We start from the raw sequence: 14,479 nt of genomic DNA on the forward strand, positions 1-14,479 counted from the left end.
ACGTATAAATAAAATGGGAATGTCTTACAGTTACACAGGTGGTGATATTTTTATGTTGCTTTAAATCTGTGTTACTATTGGAAGGTACGGGTTCCCTGAGACCCCCTCCAGCAGGTACAGACCTCACTGTTCTGACAGCTAGCCTGTGTTTTACATTCAGAAAGAAGGCCGGGGTCACATCTGGTGTTACTTTCTGATTCCGAGGTTAATGGAGGTCTGAAGTGTTAAGCCTTGTGTGAAAGTCTGGTAATCAAAGGGCATTCTGGAGCTGGCTGTCTCCCTTTGGTTGTTGTTTTGCATGTTCAGTGCAGCTGGATTAATCCAGCACTGTGGTAAATTTGTTGTACAAGAGCTCTACATTCAGTTGTTGCGCTTCGCAGGACTGTTCAGGGCAATCTAGGAGGATGTATATAGTGAACTGCAAAACGTGTTCAACATACTGTTAGATGTTTTATTCATTCAACTGCAGTTGAGTTTTATTCCACACCAGAATTGTACCCAAGCATCACATTTTGGGGGATTTTATGTAGTTGCATCCTCCCAGTCTGCATGTCTCCCCGTGTGCCCAGCCTCTTGGCTGTTCTGGACCACACTGAGAGGAGGAAGTCATCAAACAACATGCCAAACCATCGCCATCTGATAGCAGGGACACTGACCTTCTCTTCCTCATATCTGATGGTGGTTTTTATCTGCCAGACAAATGTCAGAAATACCATTCCCCAAGCACAGTCGCTTTGGCACCGCTGCCAACTTTTCTTCCCCACTCCCTGCCTTCTCTCCCTCCCCAACCGACTGTGAACAGCAGAGCTCCAAGCGAGACATCTGCAATACCACAGCTGTCAGTCAAACCGTGATATAGAAGAGAACTCGCACAGCTCAGCTGAATCCTAAGGGCGAGGGAATAATAGGAAAGTGGCTGGGACCTGGGACAGAAACTTCATTAAAATTTCATAAAACTGAAAGAGCTAATTGGAATTTTACTTATGCCACATATTGTGAGACATTCGACAAGATAGTATCGCAGTTGAACTGGCTTTTGTCGAAGATTCATTTATTTTTCAAAAGCAAATGTATTAATTTGGTAGGTCATGTATAGCACCAAAGGGAATATGAACTCTGCATTGACCTAAGCAACAAACTACATTAATCCTAGTAAAAGAACGTTACACCAACATTTCTGGTTTGTCTTTCCTGCTGAATATTCTTTTGATTAGTTCTAAATTTACCAGCTAACGGGCTGACTAACTAGCCATGTGTAATCCATTTTTAAATCGAATTTATTGATGTAGGATGTTGTGCTTTTTGTACAAAAAGTGGTATTTGTAGAAGAACTTCAAATTTGTTGAAGGATTGAATCGATCTGACTACAATACATGGAATCTGTGTGTTTGTTTCTTTGTCCGTGAACATTTTCTAGAATAACCTAACTTTGGGGGTCTAAAGTGTACCTGTGTGCAAACCTCCTGCAACTATGAAAAATCGTTGCATGGTAACCAACTATTGCAATTGCAAGTGATAGTGTCAACAATCAACAAGTCACCCAAAGGCTGAGGGTGTTACAATGGGCCAATATGACCCATTCTAAAAGTTTATGCACCTAGAACATTTGATACAAGCATTCTGGGATTTTAATTTCACAATAACGTCTCATTTAGATCCACAAATATATCGTGTATATATATATATATCGTGATGCCTTCACTAAGCTAAAATGGCCCAATTTTTTGCATTTAAACATCTACCCGCCCCTCTGTTTTAATATATATATTAATTTGCAAACAGCATAAAAAGAGCAAACAACACTATATGACGGAGATGTGCATATGGAAAGTAAGTCGTAATGTAGTCGATTACTTCTGCTGTTGCATAATTAGTAAAGCAATGTAATTACCAGCTTAAGGTAATGAGTAATTACTTAGTCCTCCGTTTTACTGCACAGAAAAAATTCCAGATCCAGTTGCATCTGGAGAGCTGTCTCACCGTGTGCCTTCCTTTGTTGCAAGTTGCAGAAAACATTTCTGGCTTACACCTCCCAAACAAAACTGCTTAGGTTGTTCAAAACCGTAATGACATTCAGCAGCTACACAGTACACACCGCTCCCTGGAAACACTAATTTGCATTTTCTCACCAATACAACCCATGCCCTCAGTAAAACAGGCCATTCTGGCAACAGCATTGCTGGTATGTGATGGTTAGTTTGCATTTGATATGCATAGCAGTATAGCTGCTCATACATTGCACCCAGAGGGTCTGGGGACCAATGAATAAGGTCATGACGGATTTAGAAGAAGAATACAACGGAGACAAATTGTTTATGCTTGTTATGAAATCAGTTTGCTAGCATAAAGATGAGTTGAGGGTGCTGTGGAATAGAAAATGAGCTCCCTAAAGGCATCGACTAGAAAATGACTGAGTAATGCGTTTGCACACAAGAAGTGCTATTGTCAGTTTAAGACACGCTTACTTAAGGAAAGGCTTGCAGGAATTCTCCGACTTGAGAAATAAGGTCTTTGGTGAATGTTGGTATCTGGGGTAAGGTGATTGTTTTTGCATGTAAATTTTTATCATATTTAGAGAATGAGTTATATTGGATGGAACATGAAGTAGGGGAAGGAATCAGCAACCAGTTCCCCAAAATTATCAGGATCTATTGCCAACACTAGAAGCTCAAATACACAATGAAATTGAATAGATTAATTCTTCTTGATTAAATATCTTCAGTTCCTCTGACATTTTCTTCTTTTTTGAGTTAAAGTATTATTTTATTTTTAGATAACTTGAACTGGTAACAGTTATAAACATTGCTGCAGAGTGATTCTCTGTTTAGTGTGGAGGATTTTTTTTCTTTTTTCTTTGAGTGAACATTACTCTCAATGAAAGCAAAACAATAATAATGAGTCATTTTCCAATTTAGCTATCAGTAATAGCGATGTTTCACAAGGTATAGCTGCATTTGTCTAAAGTAATCGAATTGCAGTGCTGCGTGGCTTTTGTGTAATTAACTGATTTTTCAAAAAGATATTCAGAAAGCAAAGCTTTTTTTATTTAACCACAATGAGTCAGTACACATACCATGTAATGAAAATATTTAAATTCTGAATATATACTTTACACTTCATTAACTTGAACAAACTCGAGCAAAAGTTGACTTGCGTTTTTCTTTTTGTTTGTTTTTAATTTCTACATTTTCTGGATTTACAGGGCCCAATACCAAGAGCGTCACCATACGGTGAAAAATTAAACTACAATATATCACAAAATATTTGTAAATAAATAAATTAAAATACATTTAAAAAGTCCCTCCAATGGTCAGGATTTTTCCACTGTAAACAACACTCTTTGCTCCATTACATTTTTAATTGAATACATAAAATGCAAGGGAAAAAACCCACACTAGGGAGACAACAGCACGACCAAAATTAGAGTGACTTTGTGCAATCAACTTGCAATCTTGTTGCAGTTGAAATGGCAGCTTGAAGGCAGGAACCAGGTGTTGTCTATCATGTGGGACTTGGTCTGCTTTCAGTCTGCAATTAGTTTGTGATTGAATGGATTAGAGTTGACAATTACAATCTATTTGTGATAATACGGTAATACAACTGACGTAACTCAGTGGACGTTGCAAATCTACTTGCAATCAGTTTCCAAAATTCAGTATAATCAAAATTATATAACTTAACAATATAATTTAAAACTCAAAATAATCACTTAGTTCCAAGAAGTTTGCCTGAAAACATTCACGTGAAACTTTACTTATTAGTGGACCTTTTTTTTTTTCAATAAATCTACACTACTACATTTTCTGTAGCCAAGTTAGTACAGCTTTACTGCTAAAGATATAGAGAAAAAAGGCATTAAAAATAAGGTATCACATTTCTACTGCATAATGAGCCACATAATGTGACTAAAGCTGTGTTGAACTTCAGTGGGGTCCCTTGTAGTTAGTCTTGTAAGCACTGCGTATTGCACAGTGCAGAGATACTGCTGCTCCATGTTTTTTGTGTTTTTGGATGTGCATGCTTGTGTATGTGTGTGTGTGTGGATGCAAATGTGTAGAGGGATGCAGGCGTGTGTTTTTCACAGCGTGGCTAAACTAAATTATCCGCAGAGGTGTGCATTCCACTCTGAGAAATTGTGTACTACAAGACAGGCGAGTAAAGGGCGGCTGGGAGAGTGGATGCAGAGACAGAGACAAACCACAAGCAGAGAGGAAGAGAGAGAGAGATAAAAGGTGGATGGTTGTTATTGAGGAAGGAGTCTGTTGTTCCAGTATGGCAGACAAGTGCCACACTCTTAGACAGGGGCTAAGTAGGAGCAAGTTGGCCCACAGTCAGATTTGGGTAGCCGCGGTGCTTAATCATCCTAGGCTTGGTGCTGGATTTGACAGGTGAGTTATGAGCAGACGCTACAGGTAGGAGCCCCAGTCTTCCCACCGCTCACTGTGACCTTCGCTCTGCCCATAAATAATACAGAGACCATAAAAACCTGATTTAGAGTAACTGGGCCGACTCCATCTTTGCCTGGGTTAATCTTGGCTAGGTGTGGACAGGGTAGGTAGTGCAATACACCTGGGGGCTGACACAGATGACAGTGTGTCATGGAAACTTTTGTGTCCCTGCTACAGTTTACACCTATATCCAGATTTACAATACCAACATCTGAGTACTGCTTGGTAGCAAGTTCACCTTCTGACCTTTACTTTTCACAGTTTTGTACCTGTTGCTTTGAATCGCTATTTGATGTTTATCGGCCTTTTTTGTAAAGCCATTGCTACCTATGGCACTTATAGTCTTCCTCGCCTCTGTTATAACTGCTTATAAGCATATAGACTGTTCAGAGAGTTAAGATGCTCTATATATCTGACATCATGAATTTGTAATGTTTAATGGCGAGAGGTTAAACATTATGGTGAGACTGTGGGTTGTCTCTGAAATTCAGTGACTCGTAGCAATGATAGGTGAATAATGGTTAGGGATACAGAATGGGAAAGTATCATAACTTTCAGGCAAAGAGCACTATTACCTGATTACATTAAAGCATGGTAAATGCATTAGATGGTTACCTATGCAACCACAGCCTGGATTCTCCTCTATGGTGACCAAACATAAACCTGTCACCATCTTAGCTTTTTAAAAATCAAATGTTCCTGACACACTGAGTCATAAAGTAACCACACTGCTTTACCCTATTTGTATCTAAAATTTCTCTCTTGGCTTCCAAACGTGACATCATGCTTCATTAAATAAGATGTGAAATGAGCAAATGAGCCCATTAACTCATCAGAAAAGTTTGACTGGGGACATGGGTCAGTGGAGCCTAGGGATTTTTTTTTTCTAGAGACTTATTTCCCACTTCTTTTTTACAACCATAGGAGTTACCCCTGTTGGCCACTAGAGCAGGGCAATATGACCAAAAATATTTATCATGATATACATTTGAAAATTTGCGATAACGATATAACTGACGATATAATTGACACTAGACAAAATACTTTACAACTCCTCAGCTTTATTGGTGCAAAAAAACCCCAACAAAACCCATCAATGTATTTTCACTTAAACAAGCAGCTGTTTTTTATGTGCATTAAAGTTATATAAAAAATTAACAGTGAAAATGCAAATTCCTTGCTGACAGTTTAACCAAAAGGCATTTCCAGTGGAAATTGGCCGACATATCCTCAGCATAACCATGTATAATATCCACAACACTTAAAAAGCGGTTATGCGCACACACAATACGGTAATATTATGTTGAAGCACAGTACGTATCACTCCGCGAGGCGCCTGCCTACTACAGCCGTAATGCTCCGACAATCCATCCAGCGGTGTGGCTTCGTAGCTTAGCAAAGTCATACTAAAACATTTGACAGATTTTCGAGCGCCGTGTACATAAAATCATTTCGAGGTCAGTAAAGACAACCAGAATTCATACATAAGACACACGGGATCATAAGGGGCACTGTCGATTTTCAGAAAAATCAAAGGATTGATTTTTGTGCCGTATTTTCAAAAAAAGTAATAACGACGGCCTGCTAGCATGCGCCTGGGCCCCCTTTCCCTGGCGGGTCGCGGAGTATGGGGGTGCCTACTGGGGTCAGCGGGGGAGCTGGCCCCAGGGAGGGGTCACTTGCCCCTCCCTTCCTTCCCTCCCCATCTCCAGCTGCCTCCCTCTTCCCGCTCCACCACAACCACCCACACATGCAGGGCCTTGGAGTAGGGGTATGTCACCAGGGTGCAGAGGAGGCTACCCCCCCCCCCCTCTGTCCCCTTCTGGCTGCCTCTGCCTCAATTTTATCCCACAACTTAGACATTCACATTACTCACACTCTCATTACACATACATATAGGATCTTGGGGGTGGGCACGATACACGGAGTCCAAAGTACCATCAGGGTGTACACCCCACCCCTGGCATCGTTGCCCACCTCTCAATTTTAAATACACGTAGACATTGAGGGCTAGCAGGAGGGACCATGCGCTTACCTGCTGCTCTCTGGCAGGTAGCTCCAAGCCCTCCTGGGTTTTAAATGCACCTTAGAACACACATGCATCAACATTACAATGAACGGGTGGAGGGAGGTTCGGAGTCTTCTCTCACCCCCGTTCTCTGCGACCTGCTGGAGCAGGGGGGCTAGGACTAGGAGGAGGAGTTGGCCGTCCGACTGCGGTCTGGAGTGTGGAGCCTTCCTGCTGCTGCGGAGTCGGGGCGGTCTGCCTCCCCCCACCGCAGGGAAAAGGGAAACACCACCTGGGTCTGGGTGCAGTTCCCCCCTCCAGGGGCGGGGGCACCTAGACCCGGTTTGTAGAGTACGCTTGGGGAGTGTTATCGTGTGTACAACGTCTCTTTATGTCTGTCTCCACGTTGGTTGAGTGTGGAGTAAGTGCATATGAGAGCATGAGGGTGGGAATGGATGTTTGTATCTGTGTGTGCCTGTATGTCTGTGTCTATATGTCAGGTTGGGTGTCAGGCGCCACCTCTCTGGGGACATCTCAGGCCCTCCAAGGTTTGGAGGCCTATCTCCCCCTACCACCACTTCCCCTGCCAGTGGCGGACCCCCTCAGACATCGGTGCGTTGGTGGTTCTTTGTGTCCGGGGATGGGCGTCCAGGTACACACCGGCTCACTCCTTGGCGGCCGCTTATCGGGGCCTGGAGCCTGGGGCTCGCTCGGGCCACTTCGGAGGTGGGGTGCCCCCGGCCTCTCGGCCTGGGGCTCGGTCACTCAGGCGCAGCTGGCTGCCGGCGGAGCTCACGGGCGCGTCACTGCAACCCCCCCTGGCTTCTGCTCCGCGGCTGCTGAGTGAGCCCTCATCTGGGACTCTCCTCAGCTCTTTCCGGGACAGTGGCGCAGCTGCCCCTCTGTTGGTCTTCCTTGGTCTCTTGTGTTCTGGGGGCCTCTGGATGTCTGGAGTTTTGATCTCCTCCACACCTGCTTCACGCCCTGGAGGACGGGGCTGTGGCCCCCCCACACCCTCTAGCAGATTATTACATGAAGGAACCTTTTAAAAAAACAAAAAACAAGCGCGTCCATGCTCACAGGTGTACACACGGGTGATCACACCCACAAACTACACCCTTTTTGGCTCCTACCTCAAAGCACACTGTGTTCTGTTGATCTTATGTGCTGCACAATAATGTTTAACATTTAGTATTTACTGTCATATTCCCATATATCATTGTGATGTTGTTTATTCTATTACTCTTGTTCTCTTCTGCTTGCTTTCTTTTTTCTTTCTCAGCAGGTGATCCAGGTGATTGATATATGCTTTTTTTTTTCTCTGCCCGTTCTGTTGGTTTTTGTCTTTTGCCCTTCTCCCCCGTCCCTCTTCTCAGCTGTTTCTCTTTCCCTCTTTTTTTCTCCCCTTCTTTCCCCCAGTCAAGTCTGTCCCGTATTCTTCGTATTATTATTATTTTTATTTTTATTCCTATTTATTCTATTTATCCCCTTCGTATATTTTATTTATATTGTCTCTGTATTTATATATATGTGTGTGTGTATAACTCTGTAACTTCTGTCGGTGCTGTGCTTTTTTGGAAATCGAATTTCCCAGAGGAACCCACCCGAGGGATTAATAAAGTTCTATCTTATCTTATCTTATCTTATTCAGTAAGTGAAAATAAAATAAACAATAAAAGGTGAATCAAATGGACCATTACGGCAAGGCTGGGATGGTCAGTTTGGTAAAGTAAATCCGTTGGGCATCTTTCTTTGCCTTTAGACAACAATTCTGATGGCAAAAGAGCCAAACGGGACAGGCCAAAAAAAAAAAAAAAAAAAAAAAAAAAAAAAAAGGAAATTGGCCGACATATCCTCAGCATAACCATGTATAATATCCACAACACTTAAAAAGCGGTTATGCACACACAATACGGTAATATTATGTTGAAGCACAGTACGTATCACTCCGCGAGGCGCCTGCCTACTACAGCCGTAATGCTCCGACAATCCATCCAGCGGTGTGGCTTCGTAGCTTAGCAAAGTCATACTAAAACATTTGACAGATTTTCGAGCGCCGTGTACATAAAATCATTTCGAGGTCAGTAAAGACAACCAGAATTCATACATAAGACACACGGGATCATAAGGGGCACTGTCGATTTTCAGAAAAATCAAAGGATTGATTTTTGTGCCGTATTTTCAAAAAAAGTAATAACGACGGCCTGCTAGCATGCGCTACCAAAAATAGTGCTTTGTTCCACACCACTGAAGTTGCAGCATTTTTACAAACCAATTCTGGTTCATCCGTTTCATTTAACGATGCGCTTTCTCTCTTCTCATTCTGCGTCGCCGCCATGTGCGCATGTAAACAAAAGCACTGTGCATGCGCGTTTTACCCATATTCTATCGCGATATTTCATTTTCCGATCGTTGCCCAACATTGCACCGGTATTACCGTGACCGGTATGATATAGCCCAGCCCTATTGGCCACTAGAAAGAAAGAACTGGTTTCCTTTATAATGGGAAGGAGATTTGACACAGAGACAGAAACACGACTGACTTGTGAGACAGAGGGAACAAGGAGACAAGATGAGAAACGTGGAACACGGGGAAGGCAAGAAAACGGGAACCTAAAGCCTAAGAACAAATAGTATAACATAAGAATATAACATAAACATAATAATGAGAATCAAAACCATGAATAACAATAATTAAGGAATATAAATTAATCCACAACCACAAAACCGTGACTCTCTTGACTCTTTTGACTACTAGTAACCACTGGTTGCAAGGGAATAGTGTGTATTTCTTGTCCAGTTGTCAAGTGGTTACAAGAGGTTGCTACAATTGGGTAACATAGGTTGCAAAGAGGTTTGTAGCACTGTCACAACATTCTCCTTGCAATTGCTATGGTTGCTAGCAGATTGCTATGGTTGGCGGTAGTTTGCATGAAAGTAAGTAAGTGGTAGTGGAACAATGAAGTGCAATGCAAACTGGTAAAAGAAACTACTTGGCTTTAAAGTAAAAGTTGAACCTTTTGTTAGGTGCCGGCCGGTTGCAGCAGTAAAGCGCAACCTTTGCTTTGAAATCAGACATTCTCAGTTTGTTTTCAGTTTGTTTTGCACTTAGTCAAGTTGCACTTCTACATGGTGTTTGGTTGGCTGCTAGCAACCAACAGAAACATAAAAAGGTTTTCGATACGGGACCCTTTGTGGGACCAATTATATCTAGTTACAACCTGCAAACTATGTGGGAATTCTCATTTTTCCCAGTTAGTCAGAGTTGCCAACAAGGTTTATGGCTGTGTGACTGAGACCTTAGCTTCGTAGCCTTCTTGCCTCTCTCACCAATAACAAAAAAAAAAGTTTAAAAAAAAAAAGCATGGACCCTAGATTTCTCATAACTTTAAGCTTCAAGTGGCAAGCAAAGCATGTAGCAAGGCTTGTTCCTGAATCTGGTATATGGCAATGGGGTCCTAAAAAGACGTGTCAAAAATGACCTTCAGTGTTTTGGTTTTTGCTCAGACTGCTCATGCTTAATTTTCACGCAGGAGCTAAACTATTCAAGGCTGTTTTCATCCGTATGAAAGATCGCATCCTCCAATCTCATTAGGACTCTTTAAAAGGATGGTTTTGTGTTGATTTGATCATCCTTTTTCCAATTCAGACTCCTGTTTAGGGTTTTTTATCAATTTTTCAGGACTCATTCATCAGGACCCAAGTAAATTCTAATAAATTACTTTTATTAGAATTTACTCTGTTGTAAATGGTAAATGGCCTGTATTTGTATAGCGCTTTTAGTAGTAGTAACAATCCCTCTGTACAATGCACGCAGACAAACTCTGTCCTGGTTGCTGTAAGAATTCCTTTTAAAACTATTTTAAAAGAAAGAAATACAAACTGCATCGATGAAGGATGCGCATCCATCACCCTGGATGTTGGATTTAATTTTCCTTTGGATGCTAATGAGATAGTTGGAAAACTTCCAATGACAATTTTTCTAAATAGGTTGTTGCTGTTAGATTCGTTTTTTTCAGCAGCTTTCAAGCTATTGCATTTTAAAATGACTGTAAGTAGTTTCAGAGTTGTTAAGAGGCAAAAATATGAAAAGAAACCCCACTATTTTTGTGCAGCGTGTTATTTTATTGCAGCATAAATTGTTACGTAAAACATCTGTACCAAGGTAAACCTCAGACATCTCTATTTAAATGCTAATAGCAGCCTAAGGTAAGACCCTAATGTTACTGTACAGCATATCAGCTGCCTGCATTAAATCTCTTAGGGTTAATACCTGCGGTGGGTTCATTTCACTGCCAGTAATGATATTGTCTCAAGGTAACCTTTAATCAACCTTTGGACTTTATTTCTTTTTTCTGCCTCGCGGTGTCTGCTTTACACCAGGCGATTCCCTAACAACCTTATTGTTACTTGAAAGTCAGCTGTAATAAATCGTCAATTATTTCATCATGCGATTTATATTGGAGAGGAGTTATTTTAATTAAGAGATTCATTAAGTTAGTTCATTAATTTCCCCACAGGTGCCCCGGATTCTCGGGAGAATTTTCAAATCAATTCTGAGCCCTATTATTTAATATCAGATGGAAGAGTTGCTGAGCAAAAAAAAGGGGGCAGGTTCAGTGTGGTTTAATCTTCAGGTGGGTTATTCTCAGTCAATAAAAGAAATTAAAAATATATGTATCAAAGTTTATATATAGTCAGCTTTTAATTATCCCCTTATTTCAGCCACTACCATATCCCCTGAGTATTTGCCAGTATGACAGCCATAATCTTTTCTCCAGGCTGCTTAACTCCGAACTGACCATTGCACATAATTTCACTGAATTTGCCGCATATTGCATCTCAAGTCCTCTGCCTGCCCTCCAGCTGTGTACCATAGCTGTCAGCCTTACTCTGCTCCGGGTTGATGTATGCAGGATGCTATCTATCATTGCCACGACATTGCATATCCTCTTCAGTCTGACACGTTTGACAGGCACTCGCGCCCATTAATGCCATGGTATCACCTAGCTTGTTATCACTGTATCCACAAGGAGTTTACATTGCATGGCGTACAGTCGAGTCCTCCACTGTGGTGCGGGAGGATAATTTCCCCTGCTCTATTCTCTGAGCGAGCTTCTTGAATATGACTGCACACATGCTGAGTGGATAGTCAAGAGATCGTCCAGCTTCTCCAGGCTCAAAAGGCGTCAGTGATGGATGTGAAATGCTGGAAAGACATCGTAGGACAGAGTGTTGGCCCGCACCATCGATCACTCATGCAGAGCAGATGACACAGTTCTCTCTCGCTCTCTATCTCTCCCTCTCTCTCGCTACCAGCCTGCGAGTTTATCAGCGCTGCCCAGAATATTTAACAGGGAAGAGAGCGCACCCGTGGGATCTCATTTGCACAGGTGTCCATCTGGTAGAAGTTGTCTGGGATAATCTCCACATCATGTCACATTTGCATCCGGGCTTCAGGAAAAATGGCACACTTTACAGTAAGAGGAGCGTGTGGAGCCGTCCAGTTCGAGTGTAGGGGGGTGGGGGGGGGGCGTGGGATTGTTTGCAGACACTGTGGTGAAGACCAGTGTGTTTTCGCGCTAATCCACGAGGCAGCTAATGCCTCGCAATTATGTAAGGATTTAACATGTTTGTAATTGTTTGTTGGTTCAGCTCAATTTGTGTAACCAGCTTTAGTTGGAAAATTAGCTGTGAGATTTTCCTAAACACTGCCAATTTGTTGGTCTTTTAACCAGGGGGGGGATTTGCTGCAGTAGGGCTGAAGAGTACTTGTCAATTGTGACAGTCTTATTAGGCGGTTTGGGCAAAGAAAAGGTGCCCCTATTGCATAAATTGATCATCAAGGACCTTTGCTTCTGTTCCCCCCCTCCTCCTTTAAATAGCACAACTTTCCCAGCGAATCAATGGCTTCATCGATTCCCCAAGTTGGGTTAAGAATTACTCGAGCAGCAGATCCGATCTCAAAATTGCTGTCACATTAATGACACAAAGAGGATTGCTGCTTGTGCTTAGCAGCTGGATCGCTTCTTCTCACGGGGCTGTCCGTGAAGCGACACCCACTCAGGCAGGCCTAGATCTCATCCAGGATACCTCGAGCTTGCCTGCATACGAGCGCTCGACTCACATTTAGACACACAAATCACTGAAGGTGCGCGCCGCAGTGCCGAGCAGTAAAATGAAATGTTTATTCCAGCGTGGATAAATACTCTGCCGTATCTGCGAAGCCAGGCGAGCATGGAGTCTCCAAACATCACGAGTAATCTCGCATTTTACGCCGTCTCTCCCTCGCGTTATAAATTCTCTTCTTTATGTGTATGACCTGAGCACTTACAGTACATCAGTTGTAGCAAGTCATTTTCTGCTAGCTCGCACTGTATCTGCGAAAACGCATGAAAACAAAAGGCAGTCTTCGAGTGCTGTTGACTGTAAGCGCTCTAGCTCTTCAATAACACCCATTGGTTTTTCATTAGGACACATGTACTGTATATATACAAATATATATATTCATATGCACAGATTAGCTGATTATGCATCATTGCTGTTCATTGTTGGAATCAGTAGTTATTCAGCATTAAAGGCAGGTTTTCCTTTAAAAGAAATCAAAGGTTTCTCTGTGTCTCCTTCTGTTGCGTTTAATGATTCACATTCAATCCCAGGAATTAGCCCAGGAATTTTTGATTGAGCGGCTCGGAGATGGACTGCTGACAGCTTCTCGGCTCAGCAGCTGGCAAGAGCTCAAAAAGTGACGCGGGTCCATTTGTTACACTGACCGATTTGTTAACGTTTTATCTTTTGCAGGAACTCCACGTATTGCATGAAGGTGTCCATGTCCCTCACGGTGGCGGAGAATGACACAGACCTCTGCTACAACTCCAAAATGAGGTTCTTTGAGAAGGCGGAGCTGAGCAAAAGCAAAGACATCATCTGCCCAGGCATTGAGGATTATGTACAGCAAGGAATGGAGCCTGAGATCGTGTGGTACAAGGTATGGTTAGAGTTTTTCATCAGCTATCACTCTATCAACAAAGGGTTAGGGTCGTGTTTTGGTTAAACTTAGCTTTAAATACCACATTTTCAAGCGGTCAAACAAAAAGAGAAAAATATTGCTTGTTGTGTGGAGAGTTGGGAGGCCCACAGTGGAACCGACCTGGCAGGCCTTCTGTGTCCAACAGGCCTCTTTGCCAGAGCTCGTAGGCGCAGCTCGGGGGCCAATTTATCAAATGTGAAAGTGTGCTTGATTAGGTGGCCACTTCCATTTCCCGCGGAATCAAATTAAAATAGCAGATAATGCCAGTGGGATCCACACCCTCCAGTTATTGGCTCTCACTTTGTTGGTGGGCTGATTCAATCCTGCAAGACGCTTCCCACAGTGCCCTAGTTTTTTTTGCCTCAGGTGGCCCAAAAGTTGAAAGGCTGTTTCTAAAAGTCCATGCCTACTTCATGATCGCCACCTACGTGGCTACATGGGCTGTGGAGATAGAAAATAAGACTCGTGTTGTACTTTAGGTTGTTTTCTGTGTGTACCTGGCTCCAGTGTAGTGTTTACCAGCTATTCACAGATTTTAACTGATCAGGTAAATTATCAGTGACTTAAACTAAAAGCTAGTCTCTTCATTACAAGCTGAACTCCATTTTTAACACATGTGCGCATAGGAAAAATGTCCTTTCAAATCCAAACAAATACTGAAAACACAGTTAGAAACCAATCCTACGATACACAGTATTTTGTCAGTGCAGTTATAGAGTAGCCAGGTCTGTCATTCTGTGTTGGAATCTGCTCCCTGCTGCTTGTTGGGCACACGGAGCCCGATTTTGATGTGAAAGGAAACAACCAGTGCCCAGAATGATTTTCACATTCATCACATTCTGTACAAATTTGTTATCCGTGCTGATGTTGTCATCCTCACTTTTTGCTTATGTTTAGAACTCTTCACATGTGTCGCGATGAGAACGGAGGTTTCCTTAAAGCTCCAGAACCAACATTGTGTAGCAGAGTCACCTTAATTAACCTTAATGAAAA

The 14,479-nt window shown here is 42.4% G+C and overlaps 1 protein-coding gene across 2 annotated transcripts in view; it reads left to right on the top strand.

Annotated features, from left to right (window-relative positions):
• The window catches only part of LOC146608654 (interleukin-1 receptor accessory protein-like 1-B), a 308,683-nt gene that overhangs the window by 118,894 nt on the left and 175,310 nt on the right, over positions 1–14,479 (top strand). For both annotated transcript variants that reach the window (XM_085347253.1, XM_085347254.1), the window contains exon 3: positions 13,258–13,444. In XM_085347253.1, coding sequence (XP_085203379.1) covers positions 13,258–13,444 — 187 coding nt within the window. The remainder of the gene's footprint in view (positions 1–13,257; positions 13,445–14,479) is intronic.

Source organism: Diplotaxodon limnothrissa, linkage group LG23 (assembly GCF_057381915.1).
Source record: "Diplotaxodon limnothrissa isolate DT_005_m linkage group LG23, D_limnothrissa_male_GT1.1, whole genome shotgun sequence".
Lineage (NCBI taxonomy): Eukaryota > Metazoa > Chordata > Actinopteri > Cichliformes > Cichlidae > Diplotaxodon > Diplotaxodon limnothrissa.